At 37.2% G+C, this 24379-nt stretch overlaps 1 protein-coding gene across 2 annotated transcripts in view; it reads left to right on the forward strand.

The window, feature by feature from the left end:
* TSHR (thyroid stimulating hormone receptor) overlaps positions 1–24379 on the forward strand; it is a 166915-nt gene that overhangs the window by 95903 nt on the left and 46633 nt on the right. For both annotated transcript variants that reach the window (XM_030848698.3, XM_060293646.1), the window contains exons 3-5: positions 3062–3136; positions 20722–20796; positions 23256–23330. In XM_030848698.3, the coding sequence (XP_030704558.1) occupies positions 3062–3136; positions 20722–20796; positions 23256–23330 (225 nt within the window). The remainder of the gene's footprint in view (positions 1–3061; positions 3137–20721; positions 20797–23255; positions 23331–24379) is intronic.

Genomic DNA, 24379 nt, shown 5'->3' on the forward strand with positions numbered 1-24379 from the left:
TCAATTTGGGGCCTGTGGCATTTGAGGTGCCTTTGAGGCATCCAGCAGCTATGTCTAATAGATATCAGGATAAAATTCTTTTATTAATTCATTCAAGAAATATTTATTCAGTCCCTGGTATATATCAATCATTTTTCCAAGAGGTAGGGATACATCAGGGAACAAATGCACAGAGAGCCATGCCCCTGTGGAGTTCACATTCGAACGAAAAGAAATAGGCAAGGAACCAAAAACATAATAAATTAATACAGAAGGGAATATGGATATGGCAAAAAGGAAAAAAAAATCAAAGTAGACTAAGGAGAACTGGAAATTCTGGGTATGTAGGGGCACTCAGGAGAGATTTTGGTAGAGATTAAGACTTGAGAGTCATAAACAGGTAGAAGTAACTGGGATCAGGGAAAGGCATCAAAGAGGAGAGGCTTAAAAAAAAACTGAAGAAAGAACAATTTTAAGAACATGAGGTCCCTAAGAAGGCAGGAGGGAATGGGGTCCAAATAGAGGGATTGACCTTTTACAGGAAGATGGACACCTTTTGTACTATAACGAGAAATAGTAGTTAGAGATGGGGCAGGTGCAGGTAAATTAATAGGCTTATTAGAGGGGGATTCCAGGAATTCTCATCTCAAGGTTTCAATATTTTCTACAAATTATTAAAAAGATTATCTACTAATATTTGGGTAGAAAGGGCAGAGTTAGAAATTTGAGAAGGTTTGAAATAAAATGATGGGCAATAAAAGAAGGAAGTTTGACTGGGATATTCAGGACATCCAGGCAGATTTGAAGGTCCTGATGAGGACTCTTCCAGGGAGACTATGTTTAGATTCTCCAGTCTGGGTTAAGTGTGCCCTGAACCCCATCAGATAATTTATCACTCTACATATTAATCCCATTTACCTGTCTGTATCTCCCACTACTGTGAGTTCCTTGAAGCTAGGGAACAGGTCTGAATGGTCAATGCTCATTTACTGACATATAGTGAATGTTTAATAGATATTTGTTGAATGAAAGCATACACACATACCTAAATAATAGTTAGGGAGCTGTCACATCTATGGGGCAAGAGATCACCAGGTAGCTTTGCCTGGAACAGTACAAATTCCCACCTATTATTCTGGCATAATTATTAATAGCACCCTGCATTAACTCACAAAAATATCCTATTGTGGATGATTAATGATATGGTTACTCTAGTTATTACATGAGACTTGCATGCTTAGAAGAAATATGAGGAGGAGGTGGGATCTGATTTTTCCTGATTATAAAAATGGGATAAGCAAGTAGGGAATCACTGCTCTTATCCCACTGAATAAATGGTTCCTATATGTTGTCTTCGCAACCAAGCTATAAGAGTCCTCTAAGGAGGTATCATTCAGTTGGAGAAATTGGAACTTCAGTGATCATGACATGTGCTGAATGACTAAAACCTTAAGAAAGCTTTGCACCTCCTAAACTAAGAAATTCGGGAGAAAATTTGGAGCAGTGGATATGATGCAAAGTTAGGAAAACAAGTTTGCAGCCTTCAAAATTAATCTTGTCCTTCAGATGGCTCAGCTTCATCCATTATAAATCCCCACAATCTCTACACGATAAATTAATTCTTTTCAACATCTTCAGTGGTTTCCTCTATGTTAGAGGTATGATATTTGGATCAAAATAATTTATGTAATGTTATCTACAAGTGGCAATGACTTGGGAGACCTGATAAATCAAAGGATCATTGTTTAGAGAATAGATAATTCACAACAGAAAGCACAGGACCTTTAGAATACACACAATACCCATGAGAAAAACACTCAAATGGAACAGTCAGCACTCCTCTTATAAAAATTGTATTAATGAAAATATTTTATTGGCAGATTCAATTCAAACTATAGGCCAGTGGTTCTTAACCCTGCCTGCGTATTAGAATCATCTGGGAAGCTTTTTAAAAATAAAAATGTTTGCCCCATCCCTTAAATACTCTGAATTAATTATCCTGGACCGAGTCTTGGACATCTTATGTTTTAAAAGCCTCCCAAATATTTCAGTTGTATGGCCAGGGTTGAGAAGCTCTGCTATGGCCACAGGTGGACACCATCTGTTAATCATTAATTTTCCCAAATGTCATAGAAATGCCTCTCAATAAAAAGCAGTCATTGAATTTGGCTGCATTAGTCATTCTTATTACAAGATAGAATTTAGGAGACTTTTTGAAACATCATCCCTTATGTATTCTTGACAAGTTGTATTTAGAAGTTTCTCTTTTCTCCTTTTTAGTACTTAAAACTCTTATTTGTGTTGCCTTTCAATTACAAAGTTCAAAATAAATATTGAGTTTTCAGCCTCTCAAAATCAAGAAGAGAAGTCTTGAGAGAATATATAGTCACCACCCTATGGAATGTTCCACTAGAGAAATGTGGCTTTTTCTTCATCTTCTTTGTAACTACATCTCTGACCTCATGCAATTAGCTACTCCATTAAAAATGCCTCTTATTTATTGGTGAATTCTTTTCTAACGTCTTTCATTTTCTGCTATTTTGAGTAACTCACCTGTTCATTCATTCACTCAGTCATTCACTTAATCCATAATTATTGGAAGTCTACTACATGACAAGCAATATGAAAGGTACTTTGAGTGTACCTTCAGTGTCCATCAGAAACAGACAGTTCCCCATTTCAGAGAACTGGCACTCTAATGAGACATCAATCACATATCATCCAAACACTTGCAAAGTTTCATTGTGATAATTAGTGGAAGGAGAAGTTCATGGTGCCATGAGGATATACTATGCAAAATTTGACCTAATCAGGAAATTTGGGGAAAGCTTCTAAAGGAAGTATCTGTTGAACGAAACCAGAAGAATGAATAGGTCCAATGAATTGGGAAACTTTCAGATAAAACAGGATCTAAAAAAAGTAATAACTAATTTTAACATAATTAGGGAGAAACCATGAGGGTTGTGCATGTTGCATGACCTGGGAAGCCCCTGACAAAGAAGTTACATCAAAATTAATAGTATGTTTGCAGTTCACAACCCTACTAACTTTCTACTTTGTTTTATATTTTTGTGATGTTCAGCTACTTGTCAATAGATGCAACTCTGCAGCGGCTGGAATCACATTCCTTCTACAATTTGAGTAAAATGACTCACATGTAAGTACAATGAAAAGTGAAGCATGAATCCAAGCCACAGCCAATCTTAATTGATAATTTGGGGGCTCCAGATGGCAATAGCAACTAGAACATGGGTCAGAATTTCCATTTATATTCAATTCTTAACTTGTTCTCACTCTCAGTTTATGTTAATTCATCCTAATTCTAACTTGCATGGCTGGAAGTTAAAGACAAAATTAGAAGTCCTCTTTTTGAATTGTCATTTCTTTCTATTACTACTGTGTCAACAGATTTTATTGACATGGATATCAGTAAGTCAATAAATATTTACTGACCATCTACTGGATTCCAGGGCCTGTGCAAGTTTCTGCAAAAACTAACTTTTTTCCCTCATTTAGGAAAGAGAAATGTAGCCTTGTGAGATTAGAACAGGAGTGGAGTTAAGAGCTCTGGCTTTGGAGTTGGTCAGAGTTGGGTTAAAACCCTGGTTTCTTTGCCTGTCATTGTCTAACCTTGATGTTCCCTGGTGGTCTAGTGGTTAGGTCACAGCAATCTCATTATCTAACCTTGGACATGTCATGTAATCCTTCCTAACCTCAGTTTCCTCATTTGTAAAATAATGGTAATAAGAGTTCCAACTTAATATGCTTTTTATAAATATTGAATGACATAATGCATGTAAGCATTTAGCACAGTGCCTCCCACATAAAACCAATCAATACACTTCATAAATAATTATTCTGTTTTTATTTCTGTAGTACCTTGCAATCTATAAAAAATTTTACACAAATAATCACATTACATTCTTTTAAGCAGCCATGTATTATGAAATATTAACTCTCTTTTCTTGATGAAGAACAAAAATACTTATCATTTATGAATACTTAGTATGTTCTAAACATTATGCTGAACATTTAAGTATTTTATTTATTTAACCTTCAAAAAACAACCCTGTGAAGTAGAGATTATCATTTGTATTATTTATTTAAGAAAAGCATAAATGTAGAGAGACTAAATACATTATCCTAGGTCACAGAGTTACTAATGGATAGGGTCAGAGGTTTTACATCATAAATATGTGACTCAAATCTTCTTTCCCTATGTAATACAGTATGCTGCCTTTAACACATTTTTGACCAGAGACGTATTATGGCCACAGGTATTAGTTTCTGCAAAAATCCCCCGGACGATAATGTGTTAAGAATACTGAGGCCCAGAAAGTTGTCTCCAGCTATGGTAGGCTAGCGGACATTATTATATCAACCATTGGTTTGAAAACAACTAGAGGAGCTGGAAAAAAATCTGTTTAAAGGTATTTGAGTGTTATGAAGGCAGCAAGAACTTAAGGGGAGAGAAGCAAATCCCCAAAACAACATTTGATTACTTTCCTCTTGAAGTATTTTCTAAACTGTAAACAACAGCTGAGAGGCTGCCCAGAGGTTTAGGCAGTCTCATAGAGCTAGGGAAATAAAAACTGGAGTTCAAGGCTTACTAAGGAGATGGTTCCTGGTAAACACCCAAGGATTTTAGCTGGGATGCCAAAAAGAGCTTCCTCCCAGAAGTAAGGTATAATGGGAAATAGATCAGTCCTCACAAAGACTAAAGCTCAGCTTTCAATAAAAAATAACCAAGCATACAAAAAAAAATTAAAAATAAAGAATTTATGGCAAAAATCAAGAGAAGAAAACAGACAATAGAAAATGATCCACAAGAGATTCAAATATTGGAGTTATCAGACAGACTTTAAAACAACTATGATCAAGACATTCAAAAATTTAATTGCCAAGATAGAGAATTTTAGAATAGAACTGGAAAATATTTTTGAAAGGATCAAATGGAAACTCTAGAATTTAAAAATTCAATAACTAAAATAAAACCTAAATACATGAGTTTAACAACAGATATACATAGGTCAAAAGAGAGGAAGTAACCTAGAAGTTAGGTCAGAAGAATTTATCCAACCTGAAGCATGGAGAGAAAAAGAAATATGTGGCACACTAAAAAGTCTAGCATACCTATTACTGGATCCCAAGAAAAATAAGAGAAAGAATGAAAGAAGCAATATTTGAAAGAAAATTTCCAAAATTCATGAGACATCAAGTCACAAATGTAAGCAGTACTGCAAACCCCTAAAGGACAAATACAAAGAAAACCACAACAAGGCACATCATAGTAAAAGTGCTAAAAAATCAAAGAAAGAGAAAATCATAAAAAGCAGCCAGAGAAAAAAATACATAATACTTTCAAAGAAGTAACAACATGACTGAAAGCTGACTTTTCAACAGAAATGATGGAATCCACAAAGCAAAAAGTAAGATATCTGCAAAAAGGAGAACCACACTTATAACAACAGCAAATATCAGCCAACCTAACAAAAAGATTCTCTGAAATTGAAGACAAAAGAAAGACATTTCAAGCAAACAAAAGCTGAGAGGATTCATCACCATTAGGCTCATATTAAAGAAACTGCTAAAGGGAATTATTAAGGCAAAAGGAAAATAATCCTACCTGATAGCACAGAGGTACAGGAGGAAATGAAAAAACAAAAACAAACGAACAAAAGAGCTAAATATAAATTAACCTCGACTGTACAAAACAAAACAAAACGTCTTATGGGGTTTAAAAAACAGGCAGTCTTTGCTCTGCATGATAGTGTTGGATCATAAAACTGTGCATGCTGAAACTGTGCAAAGCGATCTTAATCAATGATAAAAAGATTACTTTTTGTGACAAAAATTCTTGTCAAAACATTAAAATCTCTCTTACTATTGGGTTATAAATGCATGGGGAAAGTAAAAATAGTAAAACTAATATTTTTAGCACATTGTAATTTTAAACGTTAGAAGCATTTAGAAGTAAAATGTTTTATTTCTTTCTAAAAAGCTTATCAAGAGTAGTTTGAATAGCACACACATTTTTCTCTGTTGTATATATAACTTACAAGAGAGTATCACGTCACTGTCTTGGCAAATTGTCATACTCCTTTCTAGGTCTGGATCAGTCTCCAATATCTATCCTCTGTTCTTTCAATGTCAAAATATTTCTGAGAGTCCCTTTAATGTAAGTTCTTTTTTTTCTTTGGGGACATCTTCATTCTTTTATTCACAACCACTTTTCTTATTTATGTCAATAATGCACCTTCACTTAAGTTCCTCTTATTAAATGTCTAGAGTCTCTCAAATGGTGGCACTATGGACGTTCCCATGGTTAGCAGTTTCTATGATTCTATTTACATTTATTCAAATTTCACTTCCAGCACTATCACATTTTGTTTCTTTGTTTCTTCCATCTTTGTTGGTCAATTGCCTCTTTCAATTATCCTCTTTTATAAAATGTTGTGTGGGTTTATCACTGAGAGTCATGGAGGCAACACAACTGCACACCTTATTGTTTGTGTATGAACTGAATAATAGATGCTAGGTGACCTATCACCAATGACTTTGAAAGGAGCAGTGTAATTGATCACCTATCATGATGTGCATCTGTGACTTACATAGTGATGCGTGGACTGAAGATCTGGCAGCAAAGTTTGTACTTTATGCAATTATTCATAGTTAATATATTGTGGTAACAAACTTGAACCATGTGGTTGGAACCAGTTATTATTTAAATTTAACTAAATAATGGTAACTGAACCTCATGCATATGGGAACCATGCAAAGCAAGGACTGCCTGTATACACAGAATTCAAATACACAATAGCAAACAAAGCGATGGGAGGGTTTTAAATAGTATTAATGCATTCTAAGTTCGTTGAATTGTCTGGGAAATGGTAAAAGCACTAACTTATATTAGACTTTTACAAATAACGAATAAATATTCTAATCCATAGGGCAAAAACTAAAATAACTGTAAAAGAATGGATAAATAACAAGCTAATAATAGTGAGGAATGGAATAATAAAAATTAATACAAAAAGGGCAAGAAATTAGAAGAAATAAAGAACTTCTGGAACAAATAGTAGATTTAACTCCAAATAACCAATATTTACATTAAGTGCATAAAAGGACTAAACACTCCAATTAAAATACAAAGATTGCCAAATAGGTTAATTAAAGATGCTGCTTATAAGAGACATACCTTAAATGTAAAGATATAGAAAGATAGAAAATGTAATCATGAAAATATTAACATGCAAACAGTAACCAAGAGAAAATTGATATAAATATACCAATATATATAAAGCATGAAGCCTTGCTATATATAAAAAGAAATTTTACTACGATATAAAAGGATTACTATACACTGTACCAAAAAGATATAATGATTCTAACCTTGAATGTCTATAAGAGCATAGCTTCAAACCATATAAAGCAGAAAGTAACAGAACTAAAAAAATAAAATAGATAAATCCACAATCATAGTGGGCGTTTAATATAGCTTTATCTGATAGAACATATATACCAAAAAAGTAAATAATCATACTCATAAGAAATTAATATCTCAGTAGCTTACAAAAAATTAAAATCAACCATATTCTCTGACTAGTAGGTAGTACACTTCTAAATAATCATGGATCAAAGAAGAAATCCCAACAGGTACTAGAAAATAATTTTAACTAATTGTCAATAAAAATATGACAAATCAAAACCTGTAGGATGCAATTTAAGTTATACCCAGAAGAAAATGTATATATTAGAAAAAAGGCTGAAAATAATTCATTTATATAGCTTTCACAATAAATGTATAAAGGAACAGTGAATTAAAACCAAAGAAAGTAGAACAATACCCAAGAAAACTGAGAATTCAGGTCATTAAGAACAACAGTTAAAATTCAAAACCAAGTCTCCAGACTCCGAATATAATGTCCATTTATCACCCATTTTGCTTCTCTGCCCCACTCACCAAAAACTCAAGGCAACTGATTTGTAATAAAGCTCTATATAAATCCTGCATCTCTTAAAAGCAACTGTTTTGTCTTATTACAGCCTTTTTCTCATAAAGGTTCTAGTTGTTAATATTTCTCTTATAAATATCCATTTTCCCTCTCTGAGCAAAAGTGTTAACTTCCAAAAGCAAAGGAAACTATTAAATACAATGACTACAACAAGGATGAATTTGAAAATGAGTTTTTAAAAAGATACTTTCCTTATATATATGAGGTATTGAGAGCCTAATATCTTAGAAAGTAAGAGAATAATGCATCTTGCATTCTTCAAATTTTCCTACTATGTATCCAACATTATTATCTGCAAATGGTTCTAGTCAACATGAAGGATAAATAAAGACTTTGGGTGCCAAACATCAATAATTTGTTTAATCCACAGACCGCATGGTACTGTCAACCAAAATTTCCTGGGATTCCTGAGCACAGAATTAAAGCCCTCTGATTTATTTAGGAAATAGCTCTTCACCATGTTGGATTTGCTGCAAGGGTAGGTACAAAACTAAGGAGCACTGATTTCAAATGTCAGTGCATGTTGCCAGTGCTTATTGAAATGCCTCAATGAGCACATCAGCAGTTAAAGAGCATAATGTTATTCTGTTTCGTGAATATATTTCCTTCCTCAGCTGCCCTCTCTCTACCCCTTTCTGACCATGTGATTTGGTGAATAGACTGATCTAGGGCTACGGAGAACTCACACTTCATCATCCCCACTTCTAATCATCTCTCCAATGCCTTTTCAAACTTTTCCTGCCAAAGCTCAATATTTGTCCTCTGAGACAGCTTCTTAATTCATGTTTAGATTTTATTCCCTGATATGAATTGGGGTGGTAGAACATAAACATTGCTTCTGTTAGTGACCATGAGCTAGGTTTCCAAAGATAGAAAGCTACCCATTCATTCAATAAACACGGTATGTTTAACACTGTGCTAAAGCTGTGGTAATTGCATCTTATAGCTGAACATACACAATAATCCACTATTCAAAATAGTGGATTATTCTATTTTTATCCAAACCCTCTTCCCCTGGGCTCTGTGATACCACACTCCCAGCTGTCCTCCAACCATGCTGGTCAGTCTTTCTCATTCTCCTTTGCTGGTGTCTCCTCCTTCCCCACTTCAAAATTTTGGGGTTCCATATGGCCCAGTCCTGTGTCCTCTTCTCACTCCACACTCTCCCCCATGTGATCTTATCCAACAAGTCTCAAACTTACACATCTAGTCCAGGCCTCACTTTTTAAGTATTGGACCATTAACCTATTGGTCTACTTGACATCTCCTCAGTTGTGTTACATCTCTCTCACTACTTAAATACCCCAAACTGAAATCTACCTCTCCTCCTGAAATCTGTAACTCCTCTGATACTTGCTGAGCCTGTATATGGCACCTCCATTCACCTTACTGCAAATCCCAGACACCTGAAGGGATCACTATACCTTGTTTCCTCATCACCCACTTCTAATCCTTCACCACGTCCTGTCCATTCTACTACGCTAATACATAAAAAATTCATCCTCTTCCTCTCCGCTGCCACCACCCTTGTCCAATCCACCATCATCTCTTGCTTGGACTACAATAACTTCATAGCCGAACTGGTTTTTCCAGTTTTGGCTTCCTCTATTTCATTTCTGCACAACAGCCAGAGTGATTTTTCTCTTAGGATAAATCCAGAGTCTTCAACATAAACTTCCAGGCCCAGGACTTCAGCCGGCCCTGCCCACCTCTGTCTCCTCATCTTGCTCCATTCCTGCACACCTGTGTTCTTTAGTTCCTTGAACAGTCCAAGATCTTCTCCACCTTGGGGCCTTCACATCCTTTTGCCTCTGTCCAGAAAGTTCTTTCTCTCTCTCTTTACCTGGTTAACACTACCGATTATTTTTTCAGCCTAAATATTACTTACACATACCCTTGATCCCACCTAAATGAACCCTTCACTTGAATCTATGATTGAACCCTTTATTTTTGCTTTATAGAACTTACTAAAATTTGTGAGAACAATGCAAATGTGTGAAGACAATAATAAATGTTTCCACAAGGCAGTGTGTTTTGTGTGCCAATCACTCACACCATCAAACCAAAACCAAAAAACGGGGAACAATTAGATATATTCTAAACATGCACTTTTAAAATCATGAATTGAAGTAGAAGACTGAAGAAGTCTGAATTAATGAAAATTACAATTGATAGAACATTTAGTATTATGTGTGAACATACACAGATGCATATATGTTTAGCTGTCCTTAATGGAGAATTTACCATGTCCCAAGCACTATGCTGAATGCTCAACACACATATTTACTCAATCTTTGCGACAATCCTCTGAAATAGCTACTATATTTTACAGAAAAAAATGGTGTTCAATAACTATATATATTTATATATAAAGTGCATTTTATGTAAACATCACATAACTGGACCTTGCTTTTCTGTCTAATAATCCCTACCCTTTTTTTTTAGTCCATTACATTTACTGTAATTATTGATATGATTTAAACCTGCCATTTTCCAATTTGTTTTCAATTTTTCTTCTCTGTTCTTTGTTCCTCCTTTGTTTTCTCTTGGATTAATCAGGTTGTTTCTGCTTTTGTTTTTGTTTTCTAGTATTCTGTTCTATCTCCTCTATTAGCTGTTTAGCCCTTTGTAATATTTTCTTGTGGTTACTCAAGGGATTACAATATGCATCCTTCACTTATCATAGTCTACCAAGAACGATTATACCAATCCCCATATCACGTAAGAAACTTTTGAAATTATAATTGCATTTGCTCTCTCCCATTTTTTGTTCTGTTTTGTCATATATTTTATTTCTATATATGTTATAAATCCCACCACATTGCTATTTTTTAAAAGAGTTAATTAACCTTTAAAGAATTTGAGTAAAGAAAAACTAGTCTTTTACATATATTCCCATATTTAATATTTCCAGTGTTAATTCCTGCCTGTAGATCCAATCATTCCCTTTAGCCTGAAGAACTTCTTTTAGCATGTTAGTGTGGTTCTGTTGGCAACAAATTTTCTCAGCTTTCATTTATCTGAAGATAACTTTATTTTACCTTAATATTTAAAAATTAGTTTTGCTGGGTATAGAATTCTAGCAAGGCAGTTTTTTGTTTTGGCCCTTTGAAGGTATCTTTCCATGTCTTTTGGCCTCCATTGTTCACTCATATTCTCATCATTGTTCTCCTGTGGATAACGTGTCCGTTTATCTCTGGCTGCTTTTCAGGCTTTCTCTCTATCTTTGGTTTTTAAAATTATGTACCTAGGTGATATTTTCTTTGTCTTTAACCTGCTTGGGGTTTGCTGAACTTCCTGGATCTATGGATTTCTGGTTTTGTTCAAATTTTGAAACTTTTGCCCAATATTTCAACAGACTATGGTGGAAATGACATCATGCATTTTCAGGCCCAGTCTTTAAGAGAACTGGCAGCTTTTAATTTAGACTCTTGGAGGCTTGAACCACTATGTAAGAAGTCCAGCTACACTGATGGGAAGACCATATGGGGAGGCCCTGAGATTACATGGAGATGGAGAAGCAGCCAGCTGAACCTAGCCTTCTAACAACCCGCATCAGAGCCAGGCATAGAAGCACAACCACCCTGCACCCTCCAGATTGATACAGACACCAGCTATATACCAACCAATGATCCTAGGGGATGCCACATGGGGCAGAAAAATTGCCCAGTTTAGCACTGCCTGAAATCCTAATCCACAAAATTGTGAGCTATAATAAAATGGTTGTTATTTTAGCCATTTAGTTTGGGGTAATTTGTTATGCAGCAATAGATGGCCAGAAGAGGTGGGACACTGAGAATTTGTAATAGAAAACTACAAGAATGGCAGGTTTCTTTGCAAATTATTGAGGGTCCTAAGTGGTTACAAATTAGTTCTCCTGAGTTCTAAATTTCAGCTAGGATACTGGTTGGACCCAAAAGTGTACATATGATAAAGATTTATGACTGTAAATTGTGTACATATGATAAAGATTTGTAACTGTAAATTGATGAAACACTAGCCACATCCATCTTCTATTTCATTTCCTTTATAAAGAAGCCAATAGCATATAGTAGACGGTTGCTGTTGTTACTCCTATTAATAGTAGCTACCAATTACTGGTTGCCTTTTATGGGCACGCACTCTGCTAAAAGTGCTTCACATATACTGTCCCACTTAATCATACAAAGCCTCAGTTTCCACTATGTAAAATGAAGATGGTAATAAATATCTCACAGGGCTCTTACCCAAGTTTACTCAACTAAGAAATTTCAGAGTCAGACTTTGAAACCAAGAGTGTCTGCCTCCAGAACCAATGCAAACTCAAAATATCTCTTTAATTAAAAGAAGAAATAATTAAATAAAGTGCTGCCCTCAGAAATATGTTTTTACTGTTTTGTGGATTTTTCGGGTTTTGTTTTTGTTTTGTGGATTTTTTTGAAAATCACAAGTAAATAAAAATTCTACAACTGGGTAGGTAAAACGTGTGATTTACAGCGGATAGTGAGATAAGACTTAATTTTGCTGATTCCCTGAATTGAATCAAGTGGATTTATTGGAGGTTTTGAGAGCACCAGTCTTAGTCCTGATCATTGAATAATCATGAAAGTAGCTGTATACATCCTCCAGGCATATATACACTACCATGTGTAAAACAGATAGCTAGTGGGAACCTCCTTATAGCGCAGGGAGCTCAGCTCAGTGCTCTGTGGTGACCTAGATGGGTGGGATGGGGGGTGGAGGGGTGAGGGAGGTCCAAGAGGGAGGGGATATATGTATACATATAGCTGATTCACTTTGTTGTACAGCAGAAACTAACACAACACAGTAAAGCAACTATATCCCAATAAAGAAAAAAATAAATTGAAAAAAAGAAAAATCATTTTTATAATGTTCTATTTCTAGTGGAAAATCTGCTGATAAACTTACATTTTCCTCAATCCGCTTCAAAACTCTGAACATTTATAAACTCTCTTTGAATTAGCATCTATTTTTTAAATTCCTCAATAAATTAAAAATGCATCAAAATCATGAATATCACCTTCCATTATAGATTATTTTTCCCCAGTTATGTAATGGAATGTTAGTGGTAAAATACTTTATCGATAATTATCATAGTAGAATAATTAAGATATCTCTCACTGAAAAGCCTTGATACACAGTAGCAGAGACAATAAAACTCAGAAAAGTCTGATGGGAGGAATAAGTTGTTAACTTTGGAGTATACAGTGTAAAACCTCTCCCCTGACTTATGAATCTTCAGTAAAATCTACATTGCTCACTTTCTGATGTGAGTGAATTCCTTATTATCAGCAGGCAAGTATGATGGAACAGAAGAATGATGGGACAGTCCATATCTGGGTTACATTTTAGAAAAATGTGACTACAACAAGTATTTTTTAATCCTGTAATCTGGTGTTGAAGAAGTCCTCCCAAACTAAAATTGATCCATTAATAAGCATTTTAGGATAAAGTTGTTCAATAATTTTGAGTCATTAAACTTACTCTTATCTTAAATTTAAAAAAAGAAAATGCAGGAAATAACTTATTCTGTGAACTTGTAGACTATTTCTGAAAAGTGAGTGTTAGTCCAAAAATCAGGACCTTAGAAGCTAAGGATCAAATATATACAAGAGCTTTGACAGCCTTGTACTTTTTAACCCAGTAATTCCATTTCAGTACATTTTCCCTAAGAAAATAAACATAGGAGTGAGAAAAAAGTTCACATAAAAAGCCATTTGGGGCTTCCCTGCTGGCGCAGTGGTTGAGAGTCCGCCTGCCGATGCAGGGCACACGGGTTCGTGCCCCGGTCCGGGAAGATCCCACATGCCGCAGAGCGGCTGGTCCTGTGAGCCATGGCCGCTGAGCCTGCGCATCTGGAGCCTGTGCTCCACAACCGGAGAGGCCACAAGAGTGAGAGGCCTGCGTACCGCAAAAAAAAAAAAAAAGCCATTTGTCCCAGAATTAATTTATAATAGCAAAAATTTGGAAACTACTCAAATGATTAGGTAGAATGGTTTAGTATTAAATATTGAGCAACCATTAGACATCTTTTGTCATAGACTAATCTCAGAGGAACTGCTTTTGACACAATGTTGTTAAAACAACAACAACCAAATATATCTACGGAGAGAAAAAAACTGATTTTCTTTGGATCATGGAATGATGGGAGATTTCACATCTTTTTGATGTGAAAGTGTTTACAAGTTTTACAATGTATATATATATATTATCTTTATAGTCAGATGAAATAAACTTTTTAAAAATTAAGGAGTCCTTCAATATGCATTAATTTTGAAATTAATACTTGATGTTAAAATACATGGGTGATTCAGCTCCCTCCCACTGGTGCAGGTCCCGTCCCTATTCTTTTGTCTCTATTTTTTCTTTTTTCTTTTGCCCTACCCAGGTACGTAGGGAGTTTCTTGCCTTTTGGGAGGTCTGAGGTCTTCTGCCCGCGTTCAGTAGGTGTTTTGTAGAAGCTGTTTCACATGTGGATGTATTTCTGATGTATTTGGAAAGAGGAAGTTGATCTCCGCATCTTACTCTTCCGCCATCTTGAAGCTCCTCAGTCCAGTTTTTGTCCCTAGGCATTCTTTAAACGTCAGTCTCTTCCTCCCACCGTCTCCACTTGCCTTATGTTACTAACGTGATGGTTGCATGAGATCAACATTTTATGGTTTCACATTTGGAAAAGGGAATCTCAAGCCTGTATTGCACAATTTTCTCTGTCCCCATAAAGCTCAATTAATCTCATATTAATTACTCTTCTAGCCCTTTTACTTCATTAATTACTAAACTTGTGACTGCCATAAACTGACTCTCATACGTTTCATGCTATTAGTGCAGAAAACTATCCATTTACTTCAAATCAGACGGATTTTATAAGGTGAAAAACACTTTTCAGCATGGGTGAAATAAAAAAAAAATACGTGGGTGATTTATTATGTGATAAAAGCCTATAACAAAATGTTACTTCAACATTAATTTACTTAATTCTTAGTCCCAGTTTTCACATCGGTATAGTACAGCATTTAAAGCATTTAAAGTATTTAAAGTAACAAAATTCTGGCTTTGCCAACATATTCACATCTTGGTTTTTTTTGTTTTTTGGGGGTTTTTTTTTTGCGGTACGCGGGCCTCTCACTGTTGTGGCCTCTCCCGTTGCGGAGCACAGGCTCCGGACGCGCAGGTTCCGGACGCGCAGGCTCAGCGGCCATGGCCCACGGACCCAGCCGCTCCGCGGCGTGTGGGATCCTCCCGGACCGGGGCACGAACCCGTGTCCCCTGCATCGGCAGGTGGACTCTCAACCACTGTGCCACTAGGGAAGGCCCACATCTTGTTTTTAAAGTAGCTAAATAATTAGTTGCTACTTCCCTACACCTCCTGGAGCATGCAGTAAAGTTGCACATGATAGATGTCCACTAATTATGTGTTTAACGAATCTCTCCACACACCACTCACTAGAGTAAGCAGATCTAGTGAAAGTCAAAGCGGCCTGCCTCCCATTTTTTTGAACCATTGCCAGTTAAAAGCAGACTAGAACAAAAACCTGAAAATCAAATTGAAATAAGCGTTGCGAAGGATCTGGGACTGGCTGAGAGCTAGGTTTTTGGTTAATAGTCTTGCTCAGTTTCTTGTTTTAAACAGCACAGTCTTATGCATTATTGCATTTGTATTTCTTAAGCGTCCAGCTATGCTGACTGGGGCAGCTTCTCTTCTCTTCAATTATTTTAATTCAGTCTCCGAGCCCGGTGGGAGTCTGACGCTTTCCTATCGCCCTTGGCCCCATCTAACTTTGCAGGTGAAATGCCAACTCGAATTTATTATTGCCCTCAATTCTTTCCCAGCTTGGCGTGCTTTTCATTCATGGACTGGAGATGTTTAGGGCATATAGGCAAATATCTCTAAGGCTGAGGATCACAGTCAAATGCCAGGACTAATGCCTATTGAATAATTGAGGTGGGAGGGGGGACAGGACAATGGAAGAAAATCAGTAGTTGGAAAGTTCCTTCATAGGAGGGTTTAAGCCTTCATTTCCCCCCTTTTTGGTTGCTCACTCCCCAACCTGAGAACTCCCTTCTCTCACCTTGCTGATTTCCCTGTTCTTTCGGTTTAGACTGGATACTAAGTACCTGCCACAATGCCAGTTGTTTTAAACAAACCGATTTCTCTATTTTTGGCTCTGAGAATTAACAAATATTTCTCAGAAGAAGAAAATCCAGAATCTAGATGTATGATTAAATGAACCTAATGTATGCTAAATTATTAATCTGCTGTCTTGTGAAAACACTGCACACTGGGCATCGTTAGACTTTTCATCTAAATGTCCATTTTATTTGAAATCCAATGAAGGGAAATTAAGCAATAATGAGTATTTATATTTAAGCTCTGGTCGATGATCTCCTTTAAACATCATTAAAAAAAAAAAAAAAGCTGTATTTGGAGTTAGAATTCCTAGTTTAAGGTCCAGAGTTGCCTCTAACTGTGTAACAGATCAGTCACTTAACGTTTCTAAGCATCTGCATTGTTTTGTCTCTAAAATAAGGAGGATGTTACCTACTTCTCTAAAATCAGTTCTTCTATTCCCTCACTGGTAGAACTGTTCTGAGTAATAAATATACCCAATCCCTTTTCACCTTATAATTTTCCAAGGCTGGGCTTTTTTCTATTCAGTAAGCTTCGAGACCCTCAAGTATTTCCCGGACACAGCTAAATCGCCCCACTCCGTGGAAGAGCATACTTGAAGATTTAAGCAGACTCTTTGGCACTGCATATTAAAATTTTTTATATAGGATATGTATTGCTATTTTTTTTAATTTGGGGTTTTCTTTTGCATGGCTTTTATTATATTTTTTTCCTCATTTGAACAAGATAAAATAAAAAGTGAAATTCACACATTCCTAGCCTCCAAACCTTTCTCCCGGAGATGACCACTATTAACAGTGTGCTCTGTATTTTAAGAATTTATTGATGCTTATTGTATGAGTTTGGGTAGGCTAATTACTGTAAGAAATAGACAAAAATAAAAATGTGTAAACCCTAAGGTAACAAGTTTATTTCTTCTTTATGAGACAGTACTGGGTAGATGAGCAGGTGGGCAGGGTAGCCTTCCTCCATGCAGTCACTCGGGGACGCAGGCTGCTGATCCAGAGGCACTGACATCTTCAGCGCTTGTTCAAACTCACCCTGCAGGACATCTCTATTCCAACCCACTGTGCTGCAATTGCATATAGGTTTTCTTTCTCTCGGTGTCCCCAGCTTCCTGGCAGCATATCTGGCCTCCTGCACACTTGAGCCATAATTGCTTTACTCAAAATTGTGTGATTCAAATTCACCCTCCCAGGCATTCTTGGAACGCATTCCAGTTTGGACTCCTATTTTCTCCTTCTTATCAGAGGTTTCTGGTACTTACCTCTACACCTCCATTGCTTTTTTTGCAACAGCTATACCAGCTGCATTCACTTCTGACATCGGTCTCCATTTAGCTAAACTACTGGCAGTCCATGCCCCACTCCCCTTCTTTGTTTCAGCAGAGATTTTATTTTTCTAGATTTATCGAGATATAATTGACATATAACATTGTGTAAGTTTAAGGTATGCAATGTGTTGATTTAGTATACTCATATACTGCAAAATGATTCCCACCATTGCATGAGCTAACACCTCTGTCCTGTTACATAATTACCATTTCTTTTTTGTGGTAAGAACATTTAAGATCTCTTGTAGCAACTTTCAGTGATATTGTACAGTATTATTAGCTATAATCACCATGCTGTACATTAGATTCTCAGAATTTGCTAATCTTATAACTGGAAGCTTGTACACTTTAACCAATATCTCCCCAGTCCCCTGACCACACTCCCACCCCAGTCCCTGGTAACCACCACTCTACTCTCTGTTTCTCTGAGTTTGGCACTTTTAGATTCCACGTATAAATGATTTCATACAGTATTTATCTTTCTCTCAGCAGAGATATTTCAAAAGTCATTTGCAAACAAGTGTTAACCACTTACCTCAGAAGGTGGCTTCTTTTGCCTGGTGTTTTCTTGTGGTATCTCTTGTCCATCTTTCCCCTTTATTTCACTCATACATTTTCCCTGAAAAATCCATCTCCTCTTTTGTGTCTCCCTCTCTCTGCCTGTAGCCTCTCTCACCTCTTTCTTCTCTTACAGCCGCCATGTGGGTTGCCAGCCTCATTTAATCAGCTGTAACCAACAGCTGTGGTTCATTTCCCTTTCATTCTCTATCCCTAAAGTTGATTCAGCCAGGCTACACTCTTTTATTGTGACATTCTCTTGGGCTGCTCACTCAAGTTCACTTGTTCAACAATAGTCACTCATGGAGCAATTTTCCAGACTGCAAACCACACTCAGTTGTCAAGCTCTTCTAACTAGTTTACGTTTGATTGACAGATGTTTGAACCGTCCTCTCCAAATGGAAAGCTATGGCAAGGAGCTTACTGCTCACCACACAGAGCATCTCAACAGAGTCTGATAGTCTTAGAGGGGCAAGGTGGGATTGCTATGAGAGTGTGCAGTGGGGTAGCCAATGGTCCTAGTTTACCCAGGATAGAGGGAGTTTCAGGGATGCAGGGCTTTTAGTTTCAAGCCAGAGGAAAATTTAAACCATCTAGTTTAAAGTGGGTCTTTCTATGCAGGGTCTTGGTTGGATAAAGATCGTGATATGATAGTTTAGGATTAGTGGACACAACAAGGTAAAGATTTTGAAGTGAGGGTTTCTAAGAGTTTTGGGATATAAACTGTTGAAGCATTGATGGGTCTTTCAAGAAGTTCCCAAAATTAATAATAAAGTTATTTTCCTGGGCAAAAGTTATGTTAATGAAGACAAGGGACCAGGAAGGTTATGCTAATAATAGACAGTAAGCTGAGGTGGGGGAAGTGGGAGATGGTTTCTGTTCTCAGAGTTAATGCCACTCTCTCTTTTCCAAGGTCTGTTTCATATCCACTGTCCTTTGTCAAATGCAAAACCTAGTGGGGGTTTTTTGTTCATTTGGTTTATGTTTTCAAATTTTTGCAAACATTGCATTACCTCCAACCCCAAGTCTCCAATGTCTGCTCCAGCTTTCATTCCACTCAGGAGAATAACAATAATAAAACTATCACCTATAGAGCCTTCACCATAAGCTAAGACACATGTCAAACCCGTTATAGACATTATTTGACCCTCATAAGAGTCTTATGAAAGAGGCACTATTATTGTCCCTATTTTACAGATGAGGAAACTATGGCTCAAAGAGGTCAAGTAACTTGTCCAAGGTCATGTAGCCAGAAGTGGCAGAGCCAAGGTTTGATCTCAGGTCCATCCAACTCTTCAGTAATAAAAGGGAGCAAATTACTGATATATGCTACACGTGGACGAACTTCACAAACACTCTGTTAAGTGAAAGAAGCCAGACGCACAAGATTACATATTTCTGATTCCATTTATATGAACTGTCCACATAAGGCAAATTTAGAGGTAGAAAGGAGATCAGTGGTTCCTCGGCAAGAGGCAGGGCGTGGGAATTAATTGCAAATGTGCATATGATTATTTTTTGTCATTGATAGAAATGTTCTAAAACTGGATTGTGATGATAATTGATTTTACAATTTTGTAAGTTTACTAAACATCATCTAATTGTATCTAATCACAACGCATGAAGCTAATGGAAATTCTCATTCAGTAAAACTGTTTAAAAAATCCCAGAGGCCAGATTCTAAGCCTTCTAGTTGTTACCAGCAACCCCTAGGTGCAGGTTCCTTTAGGAATCAAGCCTTAGGTGCCATTCAGAAGGGGATAGACTAAGTCTCACTAAGTTTTCCTACCCTCTTCACACAAGCCTTTAAACTCTTTTAACCAATCTACACATGTTGAATACATTTAATTCTACCAATGAGAGTCCATTTCTAAACAGGTACTAATTTCATTAATGCTAACTGTGCATTTTGATTAGCATGAATATAAACCTAAGTAGATAAGTTGTAGACATATATGATATTATCACATGTGCTCAAGAGTTTTCAATTACTGATATAGAAAAATAAACCCAAGTGAACTCTTAATACTCACTACCTCTACTGCCTCTGAAATAGCAATTGACAGAGGAGCCTCACTGACCTTATTTTCTTGCTGTAATCCATTATATAATCCACTCAGGCTCCCACTCCAGGGCCAGGTTACTTGTTGTTAATAAAGATATCTTCCCTCAACAAACCATTGGAGAGATTTTTCTTTTCTATTCAAATCTAAAAGGAAAAAAGGCTCTGAGACTGTAGATGAGAAAGGTCACCCCAAAATTTAAATGGATTGAAACTAAGCCAGTGATGAGAGCTGAACAGTCATTGTGTCCCTGAAAGGAGCCAAAAAGTAGCTTGTGGGCTTCCCTGGTGGTGCAGTGGTTGGGAGTCCACCTGCCGATGCAGGGGACACGGGTTCGTGCCCCGGTCTGGGAAGATCCCACATGCCGTGGAGCGGCTGGGCCCGTGGGCCATGGCCGCTGAGCCTGTGCGTCCGGAGCCTGTGCTCCTCAATGGGAGAGGTCACAACAGTGAGAGGCCCGCGTACAGCAAAATAAAAAAAGTAGCTTGTTGTGGATGGGACTGGCTCCTGGGAGAAGTCCCTGGGGCACCATGTAAATGTGTATTCCTCTCAGGAACATTTGCTAAACCTGATTTATGTTGTTTTATCTTTCATAAGAACAGAAAGGGATATATTACAGTGAATATGTTTCCTGTACTTTTACAGAGAGATTCGGAATACCAGAAGCTTAACTTACATAGACCAAGGCGCCCTGAAAGAGCTCCCCCTTCTAAAGTTCCTGTAAGTATTAACTCCTGTCCCTTCCTACCGTTTTTTTTTTTAAGAGAATTATAATGTAGGAATATCCCTAGGATGATGTGGGCCATTTTAGTGGTGTGTGGCCTGGAGCAAATCACATCCTGTGACTTACTCCCCACCTTTTCCCATGAGGCAAGGTAACAGGTGAAATGATCCACATTTTAAAAACCTATTCAAAAGTCAACACATAATGCTGGGATGAGAGATCTGCCCCAAGAGACATGAGGGAGAAAATGCCATCATGTATATATGGTCTTTAAATGAATATAACAAAACAAAACAAAAACCTCTGAAAGCCCACTGGTCAATTTTGTTAGGAAATGGGTATCACAATATTAGAGTGACTGTTACACAAAAACAAACAGAAAACAAAAAAGGGTAAAACCTCATCTCTTAGAGCTAGGGGACAAAAATGGAAGGGACAGCACTTACTGCTTTGCTTTGGTGACACCTTGTGAGCTAACTGTAACCTCAATGAGAGCAGGGACCACAACATTTTTGTTCTTTGTTGTATCTTTACTGCTTAGCGCCTACTGCCTAGGTACTCAAGGAAGTGTGTTCAGTGGATGTGTGTGTATGGCCTCAGGTCTTCTGGGTACCTTCCTTTCTTCCCTTCTTCCTTGCTCACATGCATTGTAAAAAGTTAGAACACAAAACGTTATGAAGAAAAAAAGCCAACCTCATTCCCAATACTCAGAAATAATCACTATTAACATATTAGTTCATTTCCATCTAGGGATTTTAAATAAAAGTATATATCCAAATGTATTTTATGAAATTAGTCTTTAAGGATGAATAGAGTTTATCCAGGAAAAGGAGGGGGAGGGGTAGAAGAGAAATACAAGTGGATGGGATAGCATGATAAAGATACAAAGGTGTGGAACCACATGCCTTGTTTGGGGAATGAAAAATAGTTCAGTTTTGAAGAGGTAGGAGTGGGAGATGCCAGGAGAACAGAAGAGGATATGGATGAGATATGTGGCTGAAAGGGTATCTGGGGAGTAATAAAAACTTACAGCACAAGGCAATTGCTCCTGTGTGGACTTTGAGTTCCAATCCATCAGTAACTCTTTGATATAATGGTCCCCTGCTATGTGCAAGGCTCAGTGGGGAACATGTAGGATAAAAAAACATTGTCCTTGCCTTCAAGAAACTTACAATCTAGTTAAAGAAGATATTATATATGGGATTGAGAAGTTCCTCCCCTAGGAGAACAATGGTAAGTGACAAATAAGAGGTACATACATTATCTGGGGGTGCAGGTAATTAGAGGAGACATCCAGAAGGAGATGGACTTGTTCAGGGTTTTAAAGAATAGACAGGTCTTGGTCCAAGTCCCTAATATGGCATTTCCAGCCCTTTTTGATATGGTCCCCACTTAACTCTGGGTCTTCCCACCGTACTCTTCCACATGAACAGCTGTTGCAATTGAACTAGATTTTTTTACTGTTCTTCAAATATACCTCATGGAATCTTACATCTCTCCTTTGTTATTTAGAATGTCCCATTTGCTTTTTTGAGACCTCAGGCTCTTCTTCCTCTTCAAATCATATGTCTTCCCTTCTAGAAGGAGTCAGGTCAGAATTTGCCTTAGATGGTACAGCAATGGGACTAGAATTTTCTCTACTGGACGACTTTCTTTAAAGATTTACTGGTAGTTACAAGTTCTCACCATGTCATACTGAAGATCTCAAAAAAATCACTAAATCCACTACCTATGTTCTAGTAGCTGCAAGAAATGTTAAACCAACTAAGTCTGAGAGGCATCCAGAGTTTGAGAGTTTTTGTATTCATGCTGTCAATGCACGTTTTAATCTTGACATTTTGCCCTGATGACACAGCTTTGGAAAGTGAAGATATTGTCTTTGACTGATTTCCTCCCTTATCTGGACATATTTTTATGGTACTGCTGCCATGGTATTCTCAAGTGACTACCATGGGAATACCATTCTAGGTAAAATAATGAACACAATATAATGTAGAGTTTGAAAGAAGAAGCCTGGCTTGGAGTTGGGTAATTATATTATCTTCCTGTCCCATCCTCTCCTTATTCTACCCTCCCTTCCCCCCAACACACACATAATGTCCTCCAGTTAAAACAAGGAAATCACACACACACACACACACACACACACGAAAAGAAATCTGAATTCCTATTTCTAGGAATCCCACTTGGTTCAAACAATCCCCAGATGCTTCTAAACAGAAAAGATGTATTGACACTGGTGGACTGGGTTAGATTCTTGTACCTTCAGGGAGCATCATTTCATCCAAGGATTAGAACTTGCCATGGTCTCTCAGATAATTAATGAAGGACTTAGGATTTGATCCTAGTCTGACTTCAGAGCACATACTTTTAGCTATTACATTATTCTACTTCTTATGTGTTGATTTTCTTACCTTATTTCTGTTCTTTTGTTCTTCTTTTTCATGTACTTTAGTGGCATTTTCAACACTGGACTTAGAGTATTCCCAGACCTGACCAAAGTTTATTCCACTGATGTATTCTTCATACTGTAAGTGTGCACATATGCAATATTTGGCAATATTTTACTTGCCACTGACAAGAACTGGGCTGCAGCCAGAGGGGTTGGTTGAAACCAAGTGAAGCAGTTGTTTCAAGGAGGAAGCAGTGATCAGCTGTGACAAATGCACTGATGGATGAAGTAAGGCAAGGACTGAGAAATGGCCATTGGGTTTAGTAACACGGGGCATCGGTGATTCCGAAGAGAACACTTCCACTGGGGTTCTGGGGGTGGAGAAGTCTGGTTGGAGTGGGCTCAAGAACGAACCAGAAGGGGGAATTAGAGAGAGTGACCATAACAAACTCTTTAGGGAAGTTTTACTACAAAAAAGAAGCAGAAAATGCCTCAGTAGTTGGAGCATATTGAATACGGAGAAAAGGGTTTTTTGTTTTTTTGTTTTTAATGAGAGAAACTATGGCATATTTTTGCTGCTGGGATTGTTTGAATAGAAGGAATTTGATGATAATGATGATACTCTATTTTTCACATAGTTTTTCATAGCTTTTCACTCTCCCATGTGTTATCATATTTGCTCCTCTCGACCACCTTACGAGACATAAAAAGAAGTAACAATTTTTCCACTAAACAAATGAGGAAACGGAGGAATAGAAAACCTAAGGGATTTTGTCTGAGGAGAGTCCCAAGGAGCAGTTGTGAGTGGTGCTCAAACTACTTCCTGTGACTTCTAATTGGGGTCATGGTGCTCTTTTCCAAAACCTGTGACACAGTTAAGTATCTTACTAGTTGTTTAGAAGTGAAAGGACATATGCAGAGAGAATTACAGACTGAGTTTGAACTACAGAATCAGCAAAATGTAGAATGATAGGATCCAAACTCTTGGGATTTTGTTAGAAAAAATGCCCATGCTTCTTTGCTGCAGAAGAGCTCAGTTCAAAATACAGGCCGTCTTCCAGCAACTAGACTGGCATAGAAATGTCCTCTAGGAGTATATGTCTTGCAAGTGGAGGGCACTTCAGTAATACTCATGAAATGAAATCAATTGATCCCATTCTAGCAACCCTTTTTAGGGGTTCCACACG

This window comes from Globicephala melas, chromosome 2 (assembly GCF_963455315.2).
Source record: "Globicephala melas chromosome 2, mGloMel1.2, whole genome shotgun sequence".
Lineage (NCBI taxonomy): Eukaryota > Metazoa > Chordata > Mammalia > Artiodactyla > Delphinidae > Globicephala > Globicephala melas.